The 22,351-nt window shown below is 41.8% G+C and overlaps 1 protein-coding gene across 5 annotated transcripts; it reads right to left on the reverse strand.

The window, feature by feature from the left end:
- Positions 1 to 705: 705 nt before the first annotated feature.
- GEMIN8 (gem (nuclear organelle) associated protein 8) lies at positions 706 to 22,028 on the reverse strand. Of its 5 annotated transcripts, none has more exons than XM_011957861.1 (5): positions 21,726 to 21,840; positions 17,951 to 18,121; positions 13,504 to 13,551; positions 12,417 to 12,873; positions 706 to 1,261 (listed from the first exon to the last, which is right to left on the reverse strand). In XM_011957861.1, the coding sequence occupies exons 3-5, from the start codon at positions 13,516 to 13,518 to the stop codon at positions 1,005 to 1,007; spliced, it is 729 nt and encodes a 242-aa protein (XP_011813251.1). In that variant the 5' UTR covers positions 13,519 to 13,551; positions 17,951 to 18,121; positions 21,726 to 21,840; the 3' UTR covers positions 706 to 1,004. The 5 variants fall into 5 exon arrangements, with proteins under 5 accessions (XP_011813251.1, XP_011813248.1, XP_011813250.1 ...); XM_011957858.1 differs by having other exon boundaries at positions 708 to 1,261; positions 18,039 to 18,121; positions 21,726 to 21,860; XM_011957860.1 differs by having other exon boundaries at positions 708 to 1,261; positions 18,039 to 18,121; positions 21,343 to 21,848.
- Between the last annotated feature and the right edge of the window lie 323 nt (positions 22,029 to 22,351).

Raw genomic sequence — 22,351 nt, forward strand, 5'->3', positions numbered from 1 at the left:
GTCAGGCAGATGATTTTCATTTCATGAGAGCTGTAGTTGGCAAACTACCATCTGTAGACCAAATCTGGCCTGCAGCCTGTTTTTGTTTTTGTTTTGAGACAGTCTTGCTGTGTCTCTAGGCTGGAGTGCAGTGGCACGATCTCAGCTCACTGCAACCTCCGCCTCCCGAGTTCAAGCAATTCCCCTGCCTCAGCCTCCCAAGTAGCTGGGATTACAGGCACACACCACCATGCCCAGCTAATTTTTTGTATTTTAGTAGCGACGGGGTTTCACCATGTTGGCCAGGATGGTCTCAATCTCCTGACCTCTTGATCTGCCCACCTCGGCCTCCCAAAGTGCTGGGATTACAGGCATGAACCAATGCGCCCGGCCACCTGTTTTTATAAAGTTTTATTAGAACACAGCTACACTAATTTGTTTACTTACTGTCTACAGCTGCTTTCACACTACAAAGGGAGAGTTGAGTAGTCACAACACTGACCATGTGGCCTGCAATGCCAAAGATATTCACTCTCTGGCCCTTTATAGAACATGCATCCCTCTCCACTAGAGGAAGTGGTATTTGTCTCACTACACACTTGGCTCAGTTTTAGTGGGGGCTAATGGAGCTAGAGTCAGAGAGGATATCTGGTTTTTTAAAGGCATTTGTGTAGTTCAGACAGATTAAAGACAAGAAAAGATAAAAACGCAAAACACCAGGCAGTATCTCTAGGCAAGAACTTTAATGAAATGAACTGTTACCGACAACATAAAAAACCAGTATAGTATATACAAAATTTTTTTATGTCAGGAGAAAATTTATCATGTTGGCAACAGAACACGTCCTGCAGACCTCCAAGTGGCTGGCATAGTACATCCACCCCGTGACAGGCCCACTGGGACTGTGGTGAACATGCCTGTGTCCCAGTACAAAGTCCCCTTTCCCTAAGAAATGTACAGAAGGAGAGATGAAGAGCATGCACCCAAAAGCAAGAGGGAGAGGCTGGGTGCCCTGTGCCCCGAGCTCAGAACTTCAGGGGGATGACCGGCCAGTACTTGGGTTGCTTTCGGTCGCAGTGCTTGTCAAAGCTCAGCTGTACCGCAGCCTCCATGGCCTGGATCTTGGCAGCGCTGTCCCCGTACAAACGCTTCATCTCGGCCTGGCGCCGCTCACCAGGCCTCTCAGTCGGGGCTTCTACCGACCGGCGGGTGTTGCAGTACAGGTCGTGATCAGCGTTTACGTAGCTGTCCAGGCGCTCTGCATCCAGCTGCTGCTGCCGCCCTGAGAACAAACATGAATGTGAACATGAACATAAACATGTGTGTGTGCACTGCAGAAGGAGCCTGCTGAGTGCTGCTGGCCATGCCATCTGCAGCCCCCTAAGGTCTCTCATCTTTCCCTTTTCAACTGTGAAACCAGGCCCAGTTGTTCCAGATGTGATGCTTACCAGATTCTGAGGCAAGACCTGCAGATTATTATCATCTACTTAGTTCTGAAGCTCATCATTCACCTACCAAGGGGTTATTATACACTGAGAGAAATGGCAAAGAGTTGAGTGCCTGTAGTCCCACCTACTTGCGAGGCTGAGGTGGGAGGATGGCTTGAGCCCAGGAGGTAGAGGTTGCAGTGTACCACTGTACTCCAGCCTGGGCAAAAAAGCCAGACTCTGTGTCAAAAAAAAAAAAAAAAAGAAATGGTAAAGAGCCACAAGGAAACTTGTCACTCCAAACTACCAAACCTCTGCAACAAGCCCTGAAAACACAGGAGAGAAATGAAACCACCTGGGGTTCTCTCTTTTCATCTGCACGGCCCACTCACCACCTGCCCAGCTAGGACTGGCTGATAGAGCTTGCTTGGTTTCAAACACTGCTCCAGGCCAGCATGGAAACGAAAAGCTTCCTGGATAGTCCAGTGTTGGAAGCAGTGCTTACCACCATGAATGAGGTGACGTGGGGGAAAAAAATCACTCCGCTGGAAGAGGTATTGATTTTAGGTAACCTGGAAAAGAACAAGTGCTAGCAATAGCAACCACAGTATGCAGTGATGATGGATGATTGATGATCCTTCCACAGATTCAAAACGCAAATCATACCAAGCAAGGAAAGGTTAAATGAGTCCACACTTGCTGAAGGAAAAAGGGTGAAGAAAGGGCAATTCTACAAATGGAATTAAGCCCTCTGACTTCTAATCTTCCTGCTATATCAAAAAATCTGCAACAGTGGGTTGATTTTCTCACTACAGGGTTTGACTTTCCACTTCACAGGTTGGCCTAGGTTAAACTGCAAGTGGTATCGTTACATACTTTTAATCCTACTAATTTAAATGGATTCCTGTAAAGCAAGAAATAGCTATTCAATTTACTCTTCCCTCTGTTTTTTACTATGGCAAGTCCCAATATCATAACTTTTATTCTTATGTAAACTGCAACAACATAGAAATATCAGTAAGACAATGCTGCATAAGGTAAAATTTAGCCAATTTCCATAGTTCTTGTAAGCGACTCTGTCAAGAGAGAAACTGATAGCAGAGAACACACATTCATGGCTACTATGGCTACCAAGAGAAATGTCATGAGATAAGGAGTGAAGATGGTTGTAGGGAAATAAAACAATCATATAAATCATTCTTCCATTGTTGGTCCTCCCTGCACTAATACATGGAATAGAACATGGTAGTGAGCTAACCAAGTGTGAATGGGAAGATATTTATAAGGCCATGCATAGTCGCTCGCATAAATCCTGCTCTTTATAAGCATCATCATGGCATTGGAGGAAAGGAATTTTACAAACTTGGAAACATTATTAAAAATGTATGTGGCCACTGCTGTCTTGGAACATCCGCAGTTTATTTTTACCTAAGGGCTTATATGAATAAGCCCAATGACTATCAAACACAATAAAAGCTGCATAACTGCTACCTCACCCATGGAAAAAATATATGATTGACTCACTGGGCAATACGGAATGAAACCAAAATATTGGCCTAATATTCAAATGAATGGAGGCCACCAAGCATTTGTTTCTAATTTTTGGTCTTTCTGCCAAGTTTGAAACATCAGCATATAAGCTGTTCAGTTCTCATAGGTGTTTAAATTCTATGCCCCCTAAACTGAGTTGTGTTGGAGTGGTGGGGGAGTGGATGAGCCAAACAGTAGGTTAGAGAAAGCACTCGACAACTGCCATGACACCTTCTTATTTCCACAAGAGTTATGTGTGTTCCTGGCACTCAGGTCAGGGTGAAAGCCCCACTGGGGACTAGCTTCTCCCTGGGGTCATCTCTGTTTTTCTCCTGCCTCTGTCCTGGGATGATTCAACCTGACTCTGAAGGAAAGCTTAGCTTTGTGCTTTTAGAAGGAAGAGCGGGGGTGACCTAGGACACTGGGTCTTGGTATGGGCAGTACAGACTGGTAAGATATATTCAGTCACTAAGTTCACACAGGCCTTTCCCACTTGCCTCTTCCTACAAACCTTGAGTAGGCAGTGGGTGGGCTGATGGCACTGCCAAGGCTTTCCAGGAAAGGTAGAATTTAGTTGAAGAATCTCTCATTCAAGGGCTACTTTTCTGAAGGCTTGGCATTTCCACATTAGCATAACACGGTCCCTCTGCCATCTATGAGCAGCCTTGTACCCATTCCCAATCCTTTGGCTTTTTTTTTTTTTTTTGTCTATCTGGAGGAGACGATCCCACAGGTGGCGTTGCTGAGTGCCTTGGAGTCTCTGCATCCAGAGGGCAGAGCCAACAGTGAGAGTTACCAGACCACTGTCACATTACTCTCAAATTTGTCCCAAGACTATAATCAGCTTCCCTGACAGATCTGGTGACACAAGAGATGTTCAACTTCCTGCGTAAATCTGATTCTTTGAGTGTAGAAGTTTGAACAAACACTGGGATCTCAGCTATCCTAAGGGTTCTCTGCTGGTAGGATATTGTGAGTTTAGTCTTTGTACTTTTGCATTTTTTTTTTCTTTTCCTTATAATTTAAAATCTTTGTAACAATTTTATATAGAGAGATGTGTTCTCTTATTGTTGACATCTGTGAATGATACACAATGTTAACACAAAGCAACCCCAGTTGAGTTAATGATGCTGGTACAATTTTCCAAGTTTGTACTCAGCGTGTGCCCATGGGTTACCATCATATGATTTTAGTTCTTAATAAAGTTCACACGGTGCAAGAATAAAAGACACAGCCCTCTGCTTTTGATTCTTGATTTGTTTTTCATTCCCATTCAGGCTTCCTCATGATTTTTTTTTTTTTTTTTTTTTTTTTTTTTGAGAAAGGGCCTCACTCTGTCACTCAGGCTGGAGTGCAGTGGTGCAATCTTGGGTCACTGCAACCTCTGCCTCCTGGGCTCAAGCGATCCTCCCACCTTGGCTTCCTGAGTAGCTGGGACTACAGGCGCATGCCACCATACCTGGATAATTTATATATATATATTTTTTAGAGTTGGGGTTTTGCCATGTTGCCCAAGCTGGTCTTGAACTCCTGAACTCAAGTGATCCACCTGCCCTGGCCTACCAAAGTGCTGGAATTACAGGCGCGAAGCCACCGTGCCCAGCCCCTTATGAAAATTTAAGACCTAACCCTTATCCCCTCCTTGCCTCTCAAGAGATTTGGAGGTTTAATGGTTTCCTGCATAGTGAACAGTGGCCCTAAAACACTGAACTAAAGGGCAAGAAGTCTGTCACCTGTGACCTACCCTGTGGGGGGTCATTTATGGTGGAAGGGCACTGTCACCTTTACTCACAGCTGTACCCCCAGCACTGGGAGGACACAATGCCTGACACAAAGCAGGTGCTCCGGAAGTGACTGTGGAATGAATGCTCAAAGACCATGCATGATTTTTTGTAAACAGCTCTTTTCCTTCCAGATGCTGTTAAAGAACAATGATGACAGCCTGGGGACTGGGAAACAGATGCTCAAATCTCACAAGGTGCTGGGCAGAACTCCCTTCCCTGTGGGTTCCTCAGAGCCTCCCAGGCACAGGGGCGAGAGGGGAGGGGCACTAATGAGTTGGGGTCGGACCCTGTTCTCTTACAATCAAGTTGCTTTGTCTCTACTTACTCACACAATTTTTTAAAAAGTTCTAAGGCTAGGCTATAAGTTGAAAACCAGTCAGTTTAAAACCAAATACCCGCAGACAGGCAGTGCACTGATGGTCACAGCCAGCATGTGAAAGTACTTTAGCGTGTACTTACTTAGGGGACCAAGTAAACCTCAGAATGGAGTATCAGAGTTTGAAGGCATCCACTCATTCTGTTTTCTATTTATTGTTTCCTTCCTTCCTTCCAATGAAAAAAAAGACTCTCAATCACTGGCAGTTTTCCTTGCTGTCAAAACAAGGTGAGGGCTCAGTCAGCCAGATGGAAAACCATCTGACCAAAGCAGAGCAGTATGGACATCACACTTCAGATGCCACCGAACAGCTGCCTTGTCATGGAGGGTTTGGTCATTTTTACTGGAAACAGCTGTAGGACTCAATGTTACCTACACTTTTATAGAGTATTTTGGCAAGATAATTTGTTTTAATATGAATCAGAAACCTTTTTGATTCTATTCCAGCTTCAAAATAGGATTGTAGTGGCTTGAATAGTGTCACCCCAAATCCATGTCCACCTGGAACCACAGAATGTGATCTTATTTGGAAATAGGGCTTTGTACATGTAATTAAAGGATCAAGATGAGATCATACTGGATTAGGGTGGACCCTAACTCCAATGACAAAGTCCTTGTATGAGACAGAAAAGGACACAGAGACACAGGGGAAAGGCCATGTGAAGATGGAGGCAGAGATGGAATGATGCTGCCACAAGCCAAGGAATGCCAGGAGACACCAGAATTTGGAAGAGGTGAGGCACTACAGCCTTCAGAGGGCATGTGGTCCTTTTGACGGCTTGATTTGAGAACTGTGAGAGAATAAATGTTTTTTTAAAAAATCCACCCAGGTTGTGTTAATTTGTCACAGCAGCCCTGGGAGGCTAATACAAGGGTTAATATGCATATAGGTTAAAACAAGAACAATAGTCATATATTATTAAGGAAGAACTTTACTGGATTCCATCTGGGTTCAGGATACATAATCCTGGTATTTTTCACATCAATCTATTTGTCTACATGATGTGACCAATGTCACATCACATAATAGTCCATAAAGGAAAAAAAAAATCATGGAAAGTTACCAGGACTTCAGAGAATCTTATATAGCAGGAAAACATTCATCCAAGATTATCCCACACATACAGCCCAAAGGCAGAACATATTAGAGGATAAAGCATGGAGGCAGCAAGTGCCAAAGAATGTTTTTTTCCCTCACTTTCCTAGGACTAGTACGTCTTTCTGATTATATTTTCTGCTATTTTGACAAAATTAATGATTGTAGCACAACCGAGGGAAAGCACAAACTTGATGTATGCCATTTCTGGCTTGTCAGCTACCACCCAGAACACACGTACATGCCAGCAGAACTGGAGCCATTTCAGACTGGTCTTCTGTCTTCATCGCACATCCCTTGCCCCATGACAAATGTAATCCTGAAGTTACTGGACAATCGCCATTTTCACTTTTACGATAGAAGTGCATTTTCATGCTCCTTTCCACTTTTCTACAGCCATTAACACGTATGATCTCACTGATTGGTTTTGTGCACCTGTGAATATCTGCAGCAGTTGAAACACACACGCATGTAAGGATGGTGCTCAATCACTGCAATTTCATCCTTCAACCTCACTGACTAAAGCAAAACAGGTCACTAAATACTGGGCCATAAACTTCGCCGGGTTCTCTAGGTTTGACTGACTAAAGGCTCCCTACGAAAACTACAGTCTCAGCCTTCCCACTCAGATGGACACAGCGTAATGGAGCGGATGTCTCCCTTTAAATGTATGAAAACCACATCTGGGCCCTCTGGTAAGAACAGCACTTTGAGTGCCTAAGCCTGGAGTGAACTAAGCCCTTTTTTCTCTCATTCCAAATTGACCCTATCCCTCAAATTGGCCTAGTGCATACCCTGCTTCTTGACAGCAGCCCCGGGGTGCTCCTCCTTTGACTGCCTGGGTCACTGGCTTTACCCCTCATGTGCACGTATAACCATGAACCACACCATAGATACTCTTCTTCTATGTGTCACTTTACATTTGATTTTGTCTCCTCTTCCCAATGGGGTTTAAGCTTTTAGAATATGTCCCTGTTTTGATCCAACACCCTCAAAACATAGGTCATAAATACCTGATTGGCTCAAACCCGAGAAAACAGTGGTGGTGTTTGTTTCAGAGGGCCTTACTCTCTTTTGAGGGTGACTTCCACTCATTTTCCCTCTAAGTATTAGCAATATAACCTTGCAGTCTCGACTGGTGGTCACTTACGACTACAAAATGGTATTTTTCTTAACCTAATAATAAACATTTTTCCTAAGAAAAAACTGAAAACACAGCTGACCTTCAAAACTTCATAACTGTATACTTTCTCAGAAGTTACTTTCCATTGAAGCTTTAAGTAACGGAAATATCTTGTTAGGAAATGATGACAGACATAATCAAAAGCATGCATGTTCCCACTGTACAAAAGGAGTTCTTATCCTAGTCAAGCTTTTGGTGTTTTTTATCCTTGAAATATGTTAAAGTAGACACTATCTGGAATCTGAGTAGCAATCACAAACAAGAACATACTGTCCAATCTGAAGGCCTTTCTCCTAAGAAAATATTAAACAAGACTCAGGCGATGATAAATTGCATAACTTGTATGTTCCTGTGGAAGTGAATAATACTGAAAAGTTAAATCTTTCAAATTTAGCGATATTTTCTCTTGCTAGTAACATTTTCTAAAATCCTGTGTTCTTCAAAGCATTCATGTTCAAAGCTGAAAATGTCTTTATTGAACAAGTAGCTTCTAGTGGTTCTGAGAGCAAAATGAAACAAAAAACTTGAGCCAATTATTCATACTACCCAGGTCCCTTATCTCTTTATTAAAGCTTTTTTCAACAGTGTATGTAACTAACCCTCCATGAAAATTTCCAGTGAAGGTAATGAATTGGAAAGCGCCATGGGTGCTCAGATTACTTACATATGAATTCCATCATTCATTACCGCTTGAAGAAATACTTGTTCATCCTGTACCCACCAAAAGTGCTGTTGAAAAAAATAATGCTAGTGATCTGTTGCCCATTATTTTCTTACTGGTGCAAGATCGGGCCCTGGCAGCTTCTTCTAATATAGACCAAGTCTTTAGATGCCAGTCTGATACCAAAGTCTGTTCTCACCCTCGCCAGACAATTCCCACATCTTCCTGGGACCAGCTAATGCATTCAGGGAAGGCTGCAGGAGCATGACAGAGATGCTAACACAAGTAGTTTTGAATCATGCTATAACTACACATTTTAAAAGTACAAAGAATTGAAAGCTTGTTTAGTGACATTATTAGTAATACTGAAGTGGGTTCATTTTCCCAGTCCATGTACTTTACTGTATTAAATTTTATCAAGCAAGAATATCCTTGAAACAGAACTAAAAACTGTGTTAATGACTAAATCTGATAGACACCAAAACTTTCATTCTTTCATGTTTTTAATATTCTAAATCAGTTTAAAAGCCTGAAAGGTACCACCCAGAGCAGAAATATGACCTTTCTGAAGTCACAGAACACCTTGTTAAAAACATGTAGAATCTTGGCCAGGCGCGGTGGCTCATGCCTACAATCCCAGCACTTTGGGAGGCCGAGGCAGGTGGATCACCTGAGGTCAGGAGTTCAAGACCACCCTGGGCAACATGGTGAAACCCCATCTCTACTAATAATACAAAAATTAGCTGGATGTGGTGGTTGGCGCCTGAAATCCCAGCTACTTGGGAGGCCGAGGCAGGAGAATTGCTTGAACCTGGGAGGCATAGGTTGCAGGAGCTGAGATGGTGCCACTGCACTCTAGTCTGGGTGACAGAGTAAGACTCTGTCTCTCTCTCTCTACATATATATATATATATGTACAGAATTTCAATCAAGCACTAATCAAGGCAAATGGTATCAGAGCAAGACCAATTTATGGTTAATAATCCATGTTAAAGGATGGGTTACTAGCAACTAACTGTAACTAACATTTATTGGGCACCGACTTGGTACCAAGCACCATTCTATAACTTTCCTCGTATTATCTCATGGATTCTTCATAATTACTACCCATTAAGGATTCTTCATAATTACTACCCATTAATTAGGATCCTATTTCACAGGCGAGGCAACTGAGGCACAGAATGGTGAAGGCAGGGGGCTTACAGGAGTATGAGAACCTCTAATCAGCGAGTGGTAGAGTGAGGCTGGACCCCTGTGATTCAAGCAGTTCCGCCACAGCTGCCTCCGTACGCTGTTGCCAGCAATAATATGAATACTGGAAAATGAGGCTCAGGCCGGAGGTTGCAAGAGTTTTCATAAAATTCCCTTTTATGATGGTTTGCTATCTAGATCACGGTAAAACAAATAAGTAATAGTTTTTTCAGACAGATGACAAGAACTGTGTGTTTACTTTATGTCCCAGTCACAGATTGCATTTAGGAACTAAGAAAATTCTCCCAGGGTGATTGTACTCCTTTCCTAGGGCTGCCATAACAAAGTACCATACACTGGGTGGTTTAAAACAACAGAAATGTATTGTCTCATGGATCTGGAGGTCAGAAGTCTGCAATCGAGGTGTTGGCAGGGCCATAAACCCTCTAAAGGTGCTAGGGAAGGATCTGTTCCAGGCCTCTCCCAGCTTCTGGATGTTCCTTGGCTTGTGGCAACATAATGTCAATCTTCACATGGTGTTTTCACTGCATGTGTGTCTGTCTCTGTGTCCAGATTTTGCCCTTTTTTTTTTTTGAGACGGAGTCTTGCTCTGTCGTCCAGGCTGGAGTGCAGTGGCGTGATCTCGGCTCACTGCAAGCTCCACCCCCTGGGTTCACGCCATTCTCCTGCCTCAGCCTCCCGAGTAGCTGGGACTATAGGTGCCTGCCACCACGCCCAGCTAATTTTTGGTATTTTTAGTAAAGACAGGGTTTCACCGTGTTAGCCAGGATAGTCTCGATCTCCTGACCTTGTGATCTGCCTGCCTCAGCCTCCCAAAGTGCTGGGTTACAGGTGTGAGCCACAGTACCTGGCCCAGATTTTGCCCTTTTTATAAGGACCCGAGTCATATAGGATTAGGACCCCTGTAATGACCTCATTTAACCTCAATTACCTCTGGAAAGACCGTGTCTTCAAATAAGGTCACATTCTGAGGAACTAGGGGTTAGGAGTCCACTATATCTTTCTTGGGGAGACACAGTTCAACCCAGATGATGCAAGTGCAGTTTGAAGCCGTAAAGTAACCTAGACAGATTTGGAAATAATATGAAACATAGAGATGAAGCTTATCAAGTTTATAATGCACACAAGGCCCAGCTCATTCTGGAAAATGTCCCACAGAATCACTGCAAGTGTAGCACTCTATGGGTAAGATTTGCCAACCTCTGATTTACGGTTTCTAATTCACAATGAAAGACTTCATTTATTCATTCAAAATAATATTAAGTGGCAAGTATGACTTAGCAGGTGATTTTCACGACTTTGTTTACCTACCTAGAGTTCTACCTAACAATGTCAAGAGGGAGGAATAGGGATGGTTGTTAACCACATCTGTAACAGAACTGTTCCCCTTTGTTTTTTGTTTGGTGCAAGGACACATTTCATTGTTTTATCTTTATTTTATTCATATCCACTTTTTGTTGACTAACTCAAGTTTATTTTAAATCAGCAGATAATTCAAAGTCACCTTTTAGATGACTGAGATTTGCTTCCATCCATAATTACAATTTCCATCATAAAAGTATCAACCTCTAGTGGGCAAAACATGTTATTCTACTTTCTGGTAAGGACAAGAGTAATAAACCTGATCTCCATCCCATTTTCTCTGTCAAAATCTGTAACAAACAGCATTGCAACCAAACGTGGACATGCTCCAATGCCTGCTCTCATTTGTTGTATAGATTAGACTAATGGTTGTTTCATATCTATATTTTTTAAAAGGGTAAAATTTATTTCTGGAGATCAAGGAAAAGTATTCTATGTGTAATAGAAAGTACTGTCTTAAAAGTATTTGTTTGGATATACTTCTTTCTTTTCTTTCTTTTTTTTTTTTCTTTTTGAGACAGGGTCTCGCTCTGTCACCCAGGCTGGAGTACAGTGGTGTGATCATGGCTCACTGCAGCCTCAAGCTCCTGGGCTCAAGCTATTCTCCCGAGTTGCTGGGACTACAGGCATGTGCCACCACACCTGGCTGGATATACTTTCTAATATGCTTAAAGAAGTACACAGTTTAATCAAAAGAAAGGAAGTAAAAAAAACCTGAACAGGTAGTTTAGTGAAGAATCACAGACAAAGATACTAAAGGATAAAATATTTTATACGAAGTCCAGCGCTCAGTTCTTGGCATCCCATGGGGATCAATAAAAGCTGATTCATCATTAGGAAACTGCTGACAATGACAGACAGGAATGAAACTCCCATTCCCAGGTTTCTATGCTTCTGTGTCATTGGAAAATTGCAGGTAAAATGTCATACAATTAGGCCTCACTTAAAACAAAATTGGGACTGAATACTGGTTATAATAGGGAGAGAAGCATTTGTATCTCAGTTAGAGGTACTTAGAAATGGTCTGGTGAATTTTAATAGGAGAGCACAAAATCTGTTCTGGTTCTTTCTAGTAAGGTGGTAAGAAATTTAAAAAAGAAAATTCCTGTTTTTGACTGAAGATATAAGACCTTTATCATAATTCTCTGACCCCATGGACAGGGCCTCAACATAGAACCAACAGGAAAATTGTAAGTGCCAGGCATTTTGTTATTCTGTTTAGGTTCATGTTATTTAAGATCTGGGACCTCTAGCACCAAGGACGTCTCCAAGATGTGTCCCAGAGAAATGGTAAAAGTATTTTAGGAACCTAGCAGTCTCAGGGACAAGTCCTGGTGTAGAGAAAGCAGTACAGGAAGTAGAGTCAGGCAGATTTGGATTGGATCCTAACAGCAAATTACTAGTTGTGTACCACGGAACAAGTCAATTAACCTTTTTAAGGTTCACTTTCGTCATATATAAAATGAGTTTAATACTCTGAGGGACTGTTGTGTAGATTAGGGCATGCACACACACAAGCATGCACACATACACGCTCCATTTGGTAGAGTGTCTAATGGTTAATAAATAGAACGATGTTAGGATGAGCTTTGCTCTAGAACAAAAAAAAGTCTTATACTAAAACAACTCCAGAAACTAACATAAGCGAGGTGCAGCATCCCCCATAGCTTTTCCAGGCTTAGGACTGGATTTGGAATATTACCTGTAGCCAATGAAGAATTATAAAATTACTTTATATATTAGAGAAAAAAATGTAAAAGGCAGGGCAAGGAAAGGAAGCGTGAAGAGACAGAGGCCTGAACTTACGTCGTTCTTCTCTGTGCCTCTCAGTCTCTGCGAAGTATTGGCGGAGCTCTTCGGTGATTTCCATATTGCTCAGGTCACATTCTACCTCTGCATCTGACTCGGTCTCCATCTCTTCCTCTTTGGACAAAGTTTGGTCTTCTCTTGTGGATGCCTGGATCCTACTGCTGTAATGTGGATGCTGCCCAGACCTTCCGAAATGTGAAGAACTGCAGGGGTAGTTCTGCCAGGCCAGATGATGGTCATAGAAGGACTGAGGATATGCAGCCTGGTTATCGTAAGAGCTTTGGGGAAGAAGTGCAGGAGGGAAGTACCATGGAAGACTGAAACAGGATTCCACGGCCTTCCTGTAGGCATTGTGATGGCTTTGCATCCAAGCCATTGCTTGATGATAATGTTGCCAGTATCTTGCATATACCGGATGAGAATACCAAGGCCTGGTAGCTTTTGATGTTGATGCCTACAAAATGAAAGGAGGTGGAGGGTGGATACCAAAGTGTTTACCCTCAAGAGAAATCTTCAAATGTTTAATCTGCTACCCAACAGGTATTTACTTAGTATATGCTAAATACCTACTCTACATGAGAAAGCTACTGGGCCCAAAATTGTGTGAGACAGGTCCAGGCCCACAATGGACACCAAGTGTATGCACACTTGCTAAGTCCATGTACATGAGGTACGCACAAGCCAATTAAAGGTATGGAGCATTATAATGTGGGGATGAAGGCTAGTGATCGTTTCTAGATGAGATGCAGGGAGAGAGAAGACTGGATGTTAATCATCTTGGCCCTCTCTACCCACTGTAATTAAATGTCTAGTGCCAAGTGAGCAATGGCCTGCTAAGAACCACACTAGACTGACGAGCATGACAGACTTTAGTTTTTCCCTTTCTGCCCCCTAAACTAACTTGCTGGCCTGGGCCACCCCTAAATGCCTGGGGCAAGAGATGTCCAGGAATGCAACCAACAGTGCTTTTACTTTTTTATTTCTTAGGTCTTCTCCATCGTGGAATGAGAATACCAAACTTTAAAGACTAAAATTTACCTTTTTTACTTACGAGCTCAAAAAAATTAAAAAATAAAAATCTTACCTTCACCGCTGCCATCTCTGATTGTGGAAGTCCAAATGGGTGCCAAAACTAGGAAAGAAGAATCACAGTGCAAATGTCTGATCAGTATGGCTCTGTGATATTTGTGGCTATTTTGTCGCTTGTGAGGCAGCTCCTTGGGAGCTGCCTCTTCCCAGGACCATGCCTAATTTCATGCAACCTGTCTATAAGACGTTGGTTCCTGGGCTATGACTTTGTGGTCTGAAAAGGAGGGATCCCCTTAGGTATGATTAAGTGGGTCAAAAGATCCTGCATGGTTCAATTACTTATTTCCCTATAGGAAGTAAAGTCTATGAAAATGACCATATAAATATTTAGTAGTTAGTGTATATGTGTGTATATATATATGTACATATATATGTGTGTGTTTACTTCCTATAGGATGTAAAGTCTATGAAAATGACCATATAAATATTTAGTAGTTAGTGTATATGTGTGTATATATATGTACATATATGTGTGTGTATATACACATACATATACGCACAATATATAAAACATGAACTAAAAATGTACAGTTATTACTTTATTTACTAATCCTTAACTCATGCTAATGCTTACTTAAATTAACCCTGGGTCTTCCTGAGGCTTGAGTGGAACACATCTTTCCAAATGACCAGAAACCTCTGTTGGGTCTTGCCTTAGGTCTGGGACTTGGAGAATAAGACATCTCTCCAGCCTCAGCTGTGCCCTGGGCTTTAAGTTCCCCAAATGGGCTTTGTTTTCATTTTGATTGCAATATGCATTTCTCAGCCAGCATGTGACATCACATTCTCCTTGCCTAACCACCCTGTCTCTTCACAGGAGAAGAAACCACTCCATGGAGTCTCTACTGAGGCACCACATAGACTGCCCTTGGCAAATAGCATTGCTCTGCTGAGATTTACTCCTTTTCTCTCTACCCATCTGTTGTGATTTGCTGATTTGCTGCATGAAATGCCCAAAAGTAATGGCTAATCTGCAGCTGTACCTTTTTCAGTCTATTTAAAATAGACTTTCAATTTTTTTTTTCTATTCAGAGGTTCAGAGCTACACCAGAATGTACTTTTAAAAAAGTTAAACAAAAATATCCAAAAATGCATGAGATTTTAAGTTTCTGTGAGACAAAACCACTAACACAATGTAATGCTGAGCAAACAACTACTTAGGTTTTGAAACTTTGGAAATCAGATACCAAAGGAGTCTTATTTTTCCTTTTCACTTAACTATAGGGTAGAATTAAAAAACTCCCCAACTCTTAAGAAACAAACTTTACTTGTTTTATAATCTCCATCAGATGTTTTGCTATGGTTATATTAAGAACTGAGATGCTAAATCAACCACTTCTATATTTGAAGATTTAGCTGAAAGAGAATCATTCACATTCTTTTTAAATATAATAAACTTTCAAATAGGGTACTTCTAAGAGGGCTGACATAACCTTCATACATTTATCTTAAACGCAGTCCATAGTTCCTGTTCCTTGTCTTAAATTCAATACTATGTATACATGCAATGAATATAAACTGAAAAAGTTAACAAATGCAGTGTAAATTAAGTTCACATTACTTTTAATCTATAATTTTAATGTTTTAAAGGTTTAAAACATGAACAAGTACCTGAAAACCTAGCTAACTGTTATGTGCTTTACAGGCCACTGAAGAAATATGAAAGTTAATACTTAGGTGGCTTACCACTCAGAGAAGTAAAACATAAATGAAATTATGTAGAAATCAGTATGTACTTAAGAGCAAAACTGTAAGGTGCAGCCTTTAGGTGGCTAATTCACTAGAACCAGGTTTTATACTTCCTTTTTTTTAGCCGAAGTCTCATATTGTCGCCCAGGCTGGTGTGCAGTGGGGTGATCTCGGCTCACTGCAGCCTCCGCCTCCTGGGTTCAGTCAATTTTCCTGCCTCAGCCTCCCGAGTAGCTGGGACTACAGGCACGTGGCATCATGCCTGGTTAATTTTTATATTTTTAGTTGAGACGGGGTTTCACTCTGTTGGCTAGGCTGGTCTCAAACTCCTGACCTCGTGATCTGCCCGCCTCGGCCTCCCAAAGTGCTGGGATTATAGGCGTGAGCCACTGTGTCCAGCCCAGGTTTTATATTTCTATCACTAAAATCTGAATAATTTTCTGAGAGCCTGCAGGACACAATGACATTAACGCAAATTGCTGTGTATCTTAATCAAATTTGTTTCATAGATTAACAAGCAGCACAGGAAAGGAAGTCTAGGAGACATCTGCATGTGTTCTGGAAATTAAGTGTTTTGAATCTACACTTCTTTCTATGCATCATAAGGCATTTAGAACCAGGTCAACTAAAATATCAATTATTCCAAATTGGGAAGTGTGACAGCCTCAAATATGGAATAAACACCATTGAGATCAAACACTACCGTAGACAAAATCTTGTTTTTAGTTATAATTGGGAAAATCCAGTGTGGCATTAAAGGTTGTAGCACCAATATTCTGAAAATCCACCAGATGGCTAAGAGAGGCTCCATTTTGCAAAGCTGGAAGTTTAGGCATGTGGGATAAAGTAGACTACCATTTAAGGAGTTCAAGGGTAATTGATGATGTTCTCCAGGCTGCTCAAATGTCAATGGCTGTGATTTAGAGGGAGGGGCCAGACACTGTGGCTCATGCCTATAATCCCAGCACTTTGGGAGGCTGAGGTGGGTGGATCACCCGAGGTCAGGAGTTCAAGACCAGCCTGGCCAACATGGTGAAATCCCATGTCTACTAAAAATACAAAAATTAGCTGGGTCTGGTGGTGCACATCTGTAATCCCAGCTACTTGGGAGGCTGAGGCACAAGAATTGCTTGAACCTGGGAAGTGGAGGTTGCAGTGATCTGAGATCATGCTACCGCACTCCAGCCTGAGTGACAGAGAGACTCAGTCTCAAAAAAAAGAAGAGGGAGGAGCACTAGTTTGAGGAGAGGTAACTCTGATCCAACAAATCATCTGGTAGAAGGGCTGCTATGTTAGAAAGCCTCAGAGATCACCCAGGTACATCCTGAGCACTTATGTAAGAAAGAAGCCAAGAGAATCAGCTGAGATGACTGAAGAAAGCCAGTTCCAGCTTCTGAACTAGAGGCAGTTCAGAATAAGTCCAGAGTGCTCACTATCTACATTAATTAAATATATTAATCCATCAGCTAAGGTGCTAGACTCTTAAGACCCAGGACATTATTAAAGGATGAATTTATGTCAATGATGGAGTGCAAGCAACTCTGTAGGCAATTTTGCTTTGCTTGGATTGTGCTTTCCTCACAGTTTTGACCACTGGGATATTTGTAATCAAACTTGCTGCCATCTTCCAGCAAATTTAAAGTCCTGAGGCTGTATGTAGACTGTGCTCATCTCATTCTTGGCTTTATTATTTTCTCTCCCTAAATCCCAAAACCTACTTGTACTTGTAATATCCTTTTACATTTTAAGTCTTTTTAAGATTCCTAAAATCCTGTATTCAAATTAACCAATTTGAATAATTGACTTGAAGAATTACACATTAGTCTCTCAAAAGTCAAATAAGGCATAGAAAAACATGTCTAAAGGAATAGCAACTTGCATAGAGCTTTATAATTATTTTTAGCTAGGTCTTTCCAGTATTATTACTTTATGCCAGCAATTTTTTTCAGTAAAGGGCGAGATAAATATTTTAGGCTTGTGGGCCACATACAGTCTTTGTCACATAGTCTTCATAGTCTTTGCCTTTAAAAGAAAAAAAAAACACCAAAAAAACACACCAAACAACTCTTTAAAAATGTAAAAGCAATTCTTAGCTTTCTGGAAGTACAAAAAACAGGCTGTGGGCTTTTATTTTGCCCACCCCTGTTTTATGTTAACACATTTTGAAGTTGTATAGATTCTCTCTGAATATACTGAGCATCCTAATTGTTCCTTACTTTCCACTTGGGAATCAGTAGAGGAACTTCATGATTCTCACATGTTTCATAAATGATTAGGTTTGGAGAAAGACTAGTGGAGGCAAGAAAACTGACTATGACCAACAGCAATCATGTTGTCCGGTTGCTAATATGTGGGACAAAAAAACACTCTCCATGACTAAATAAGGAAATTGGATCTTTTCTTAAATATCCATATAAACATTTAAAGACTTAACTAAAAACAACAATAAAAATTCTGCAAAACCATATCAATCGGCAGGGCTTAGAAAGCAAACAAGACAGAGTTCTGAATCTCTATTCCCTGGAAGGAATATATATTCTTTTCTGCTAAGCAATCAGTTAGTCAGTTCATATCAGTTAGCTCCCAAGGGAAGAAGAGGTCCTCTTCTAAAGATGGGTCCGATTAGCTTTTTTAAGCTGGTTATTTTCTTCACACATGGAGAACTTAAGGAGCTAAGAAGAATGCCTGAGTTTCTGAAAAGCCAACTTTTAAATAATTATAGACATTATAGCAACACCTTCAGAGACTACTACCTCTTAAAGAAAAGAGAGCTGATGGTTGCTGCAGATTTAGATGCCCTTTGGTCTTTGATGGTCTTTAATTCGATCTTTCATTCCTCACCTCCCTGGGAATGTCTCCCACTCTTTTATGGCACAAGCCTTCAGGGACTGAACAGTAACTTTTCTCCGAATGGGCTGGTGGAGCTGAAAGAAAAGAGATTGGCAATGTCAGGGAAGGCCGGGATCCGCAGCTCTACAAACCCGGCAGCCCTCTCCAGTGAGCACAATGGCATAATGGCCACCACCCAGCTGAGCCCAGGCAAGTACAGAGACCATTCATTGTCTGTCCGCAATCACCAAAGAAGGAAGGAAAAAAACAGGGTTGAGGTCATTCACTAAACATTGACGAGGCCTACAGGCAAGGCAGAGACTGAGTCTTGAATGATGTATTTTTCCATATAGCCTCTCGTAAAAAATGGATTTACACTTCAGTACATCTGCTTACCCCGAAAGATGTATTTTTAATGCATAAATATACATAAAGAACAATAGATAAGAACTTTGTAGCTTTCAATGGATAAAATGTGACTATTTCCATCAAGTTACCAAAAAATTTCACAAATAAGTGGCTTTGTTGACAGGTAGTGCCATCAAATATATTCTTTTAATTACATATTTATGTTCTTATAAATATAGAATATAGGACACATCGTAGCAACCAAAAAAGTAAAATAAAAACACAAATTCCCCTAAAAACTAGAGTGTATACTTGAACTAGATTTTCCTATCTTCCTTTTCTACTAGAATTCTAAAAATACATGAAAATTCACCTGCTTTGATCTTTGCACAGAAACGCATTAAAAGTCAATCATTAAATAAGTTACTCTGGCTAAAGCCCTGAAAGTCAAACCTTTCCTACAAAGCTCCAGTGGTTTGGTTCTGAGCCAACCAGGTAATTTGGAGGATTTAGTCAGATCTTCAGTACGCACTGTTTCAAGGAGATCTGCTGGACACTGCAGCAAAATAAGTGAAGGTATGGTGAGAAATCTGAGTGAGACACATTGAGTCACATGCGGTTCTAAGGTATCTCTCTGTACATGCAATAATAACCCTATCACAGAAGATGTCTTCCACTAATACACACAACAGTAAGAACTTCCTCACTAAGACAAAGAATATGATAGGGTTTTGTTGAGGGCCAGGCTTCCTGCCCCACCTACTTGGGCAGCCCTGCCCCCATCCCTGGCTGGTTGCTGAGGCTGGCAAGCTCATCTGGCTTGATGCCCTCATGGGCTCCCTCCTGTGTCTTTGCATGGTCCCTGCTTAGTGATTTGGACATCAAAGATGGCTTAAGTCCAAATGGACTTCTTTCACCTGCAGGCATCCAAGCTCCATCTCGGGCAGGACACAGGCCTATTCAAGGGCACATGCCACTGTGTTCAGAAAGCCTGCACCTCCCCGTCTATAATAGCTACAGTTAAAACTGATGGGCAAGGGAGTCAAAAAACTGAGTTTTATTTTATTTTCATTCCCTCAATCCCCAACCCCAATTTACCCTCTTCTGGATGTTGTAATAAGTACTGTCACAAAGAAGGCATAGCAAGGGGAAGGAATAAGACTGAAAGGACGTAGTTAACAATTCTTTTTTTCATACAAATGACATTCCACCCACAGAAGGGCATTGTTTAATTTGTCAGCAAGTGTGATGAATTTGTGAATGGATTTATTTGCAAGTTCTCTGAATCCCCATGTGACTAATATCAGAATCAAAAGTGAAATATGAGGCCAGGAACAAAGTTACCCTCTGACTCAGGAATACAACAAGCAATGGGGTGACTGAGAATGACATAATGATAACACAGTTCAAAAGAAGAAACAGATAAGTTTGTTTCACAGCAAGCATGTCCTTCGTAAGCAAAACCTAGTGTGACCATAAGGGAATAGGGTTAAAAAGGCAGTTACTACAAATTAAGAGCATAACAGCAAAAACCATGGCTAGTTTAAACTAGTTAAGATCACCAGTACATTTCAGGAGTCTTATTTCAAATTTACTTTTTTCTATAAACATATTCATGGTAATTCCATGTTAATCTCTCTTTTCTGAATTTACAGGCACTCACTATGCCTCATTCACTTGGGCACTTACTCAATTACCTGTAGGCATGGATTCTACAATCTACTCCTTTTAAGTTTCTTACTTTCCTTCGAGCATAAAAATAAGAGCTAATATTTCACGCTCTTAGATGCTGTTGAAATTGTTGTTGAGCTTGTCTGTTGTTTCCTGATAATGTTCTCTCCTGCTACATCTACTCCCCAAAATCACTGAGGACGTAGTAACTCACAAACTGACTATAAAGCACCAAATCTTTTCAGGAAGCAAATATTTAAGTACATTATGTTTTCAAGGATCTTTTCAATTCATCTGATATTTGATCAACTACATTCTTTTTTCACTTGTACAGCTGTTCCGTGGCTGAATTTCCTCTTGTAGAGAAGTTGTTCAAAAAAAGTTCTGCACCTACTTTGCAAACTCTCCAATTTACACTCTAGCCTTAATTGTTCAAAACTTTCCCCCATCATTCTCATCTCATCCTATCCTTTAAAAAAACTCCAAAATGATTAATCACCATCTATAGAACAGTTTCAGAATGAACATTTCTCTCTGGAACTTTAGTTTGCATACTTCCCCAGCACAGCAACGAACACAGAGGGGATTTATACACCTGTGAACTTGATTTCAGTTATGCTTATTCAAAGTTACTAACCAGCAGTCTTTAAAAATATATGGTTTCTGTTCACACTGAAATTCCAAAGAGACTGTTATTCTGATAAATTATGCTAGCAAAAATAGTATTTTTAAAAGGTAGCTTTCATCCCACAATTCATGGGAGCTGTGAGCATACATAATCCCAGAAGTGTTGCATTACTAATCTTTAGTCTAGATTTTTCAAGTAATGTTGTTCTGATTTGAGATGAAACAGCTGAATACACAGCCTAGACTGTCAAACGAGTTTAAAAACATCATTCCTGAAAAAAATAAAAGTGTTCAGAACCATCTAATCTGTACTAAGGGAACATCAAGATTTCAGAGCTAAAATGCACTTCATTGGCCACTGGTTCAACTACAGCTCATTACTGATAAGTGGGCAGAGACACAAAGCCCATAAACTGTAGGATGTCTCAAGATAAAACCAGATGTCTCAAGATAACTCCAGATGTCTCAAGATAACTCCAGATGTCTCAAGATAACTCCCACCAAAAGCTCTGACCTCCTGCAGAGGTTAAAGTGCAAGAGAAAAGAAAGAAATCTCGAATTTTTGTGCAGACAGGCCAATATCCTAGACATACTCCAAGTATGTGGCTGTCCTGGGCAATTAGATTCAGATACTGGGCTGGATGGGCAAAATCCAAATTCACCTACAGACCTTAACACGGTGGTTCTCGGCACGCCAGAATTACCTGGGCAGCTTTAAAAACCACCGAGGCCAGGGCCCCACTATTAGAGATTCGGATTTAATTGGTCCGGGATGGGGGCCCGGGGATCAGAATTCTTAAAGAGTCGTCCAGTGATTCGGAAGCACTGTAGAGCTGAGAGCCTCTGGGACTGGTCCCCTCTCACAATTAACCTGCAATGATTTAGGAATCTCATGGGCCTCTGGCCCCACCTTTTGTCGCGGGGTTAAGATAATTATGATAGCAATGTGACGTCCAAGACCTCGGCTCTCCGCGCATCAGAAGAAGTCAGGGCCCGGGGCCTCTAAGCTCCTCCCTCACTCCCCAAAGGAAACCCAGCCGTCCCCGAAGTCACCTCGTGGGCGCGCAGCTTGCGGATCCTGGGCGTTGGCCGAGCAGGGGCCTAGTTTTCCTTGGAGACACAGAGGGGGAATGGGGACACGAGGGGGGCGGCTGTTGCCGGGGCGACTGGAAGCGCGCTTCCGGTGCGCAACACGTGGCGCGGCGCGCCGGAAGTCCCCCCTGCGTCGCGGACGCCACGTTCTCACCGCAGGCGGTGCTGTGCTGGAGGCCGGAAGCTGCCTGCTGATCGGCTACCCCGAGTGGATCGCCTGGGCGGCAGGAGTGGGATGGCGGCGGGTGGCGGGGCTGGGGGAGAGGGTGCTGGGACCGCGGCGGGCAGCCGCGCCGGGAGTCGGACGGTGCTGTCTCCACCGGCGGGTGTGTTGGGATGGGAAGATGAGAGTCGCTTCTGCATGGCCTGGATCTCAAGCCTTTAACTTTTTGTCCTTTCCTCAGCTTTCTTCGTTTTCCTTCCCTTGTCTTTACTTAGCCTTCTCTTTCTTCCTTTCTGTTTTCTTTCGTAACTAAAACAGAGTTTTAGTTTCTTTCTTTAATTTGTCCCAGGGGAAAACGCCCAGGCTTTCAAAATAGATTAACCCAGATCTCAGTTTGAGTGGGATTCCAGTGCTAGGTAAAACC

Source organism: Colobus angolensis, unplaced genomic scaffold, assembly GCF_000951035.1.
Source record: "Colobus angolensis palliatus isolate OR3802 unplaced genomic scaffold, Cang.pa_1.0 Scaffold450, whole genome shotgun sequence".
In the NCBI taxonomy this organism is placed as follows: domain Eukaryota; kingdom Metazoa; phylum Chordata; class Mammalia; order Primates; family Cercopithecidae; genus Colobus; species Colobus angolensis.

Coding starts and splice junctions, on each gene's coding strand:
- GEMIN8 (XM_011957861.1), bottom strand. Junction 1,262..12,416: donor GAGGCACAGAGAAGAACGAC/GTAAGTTCAGGC, acceptor GTTTGTTCTCAG/GGCGGCAGCAGCAGCTGGAT.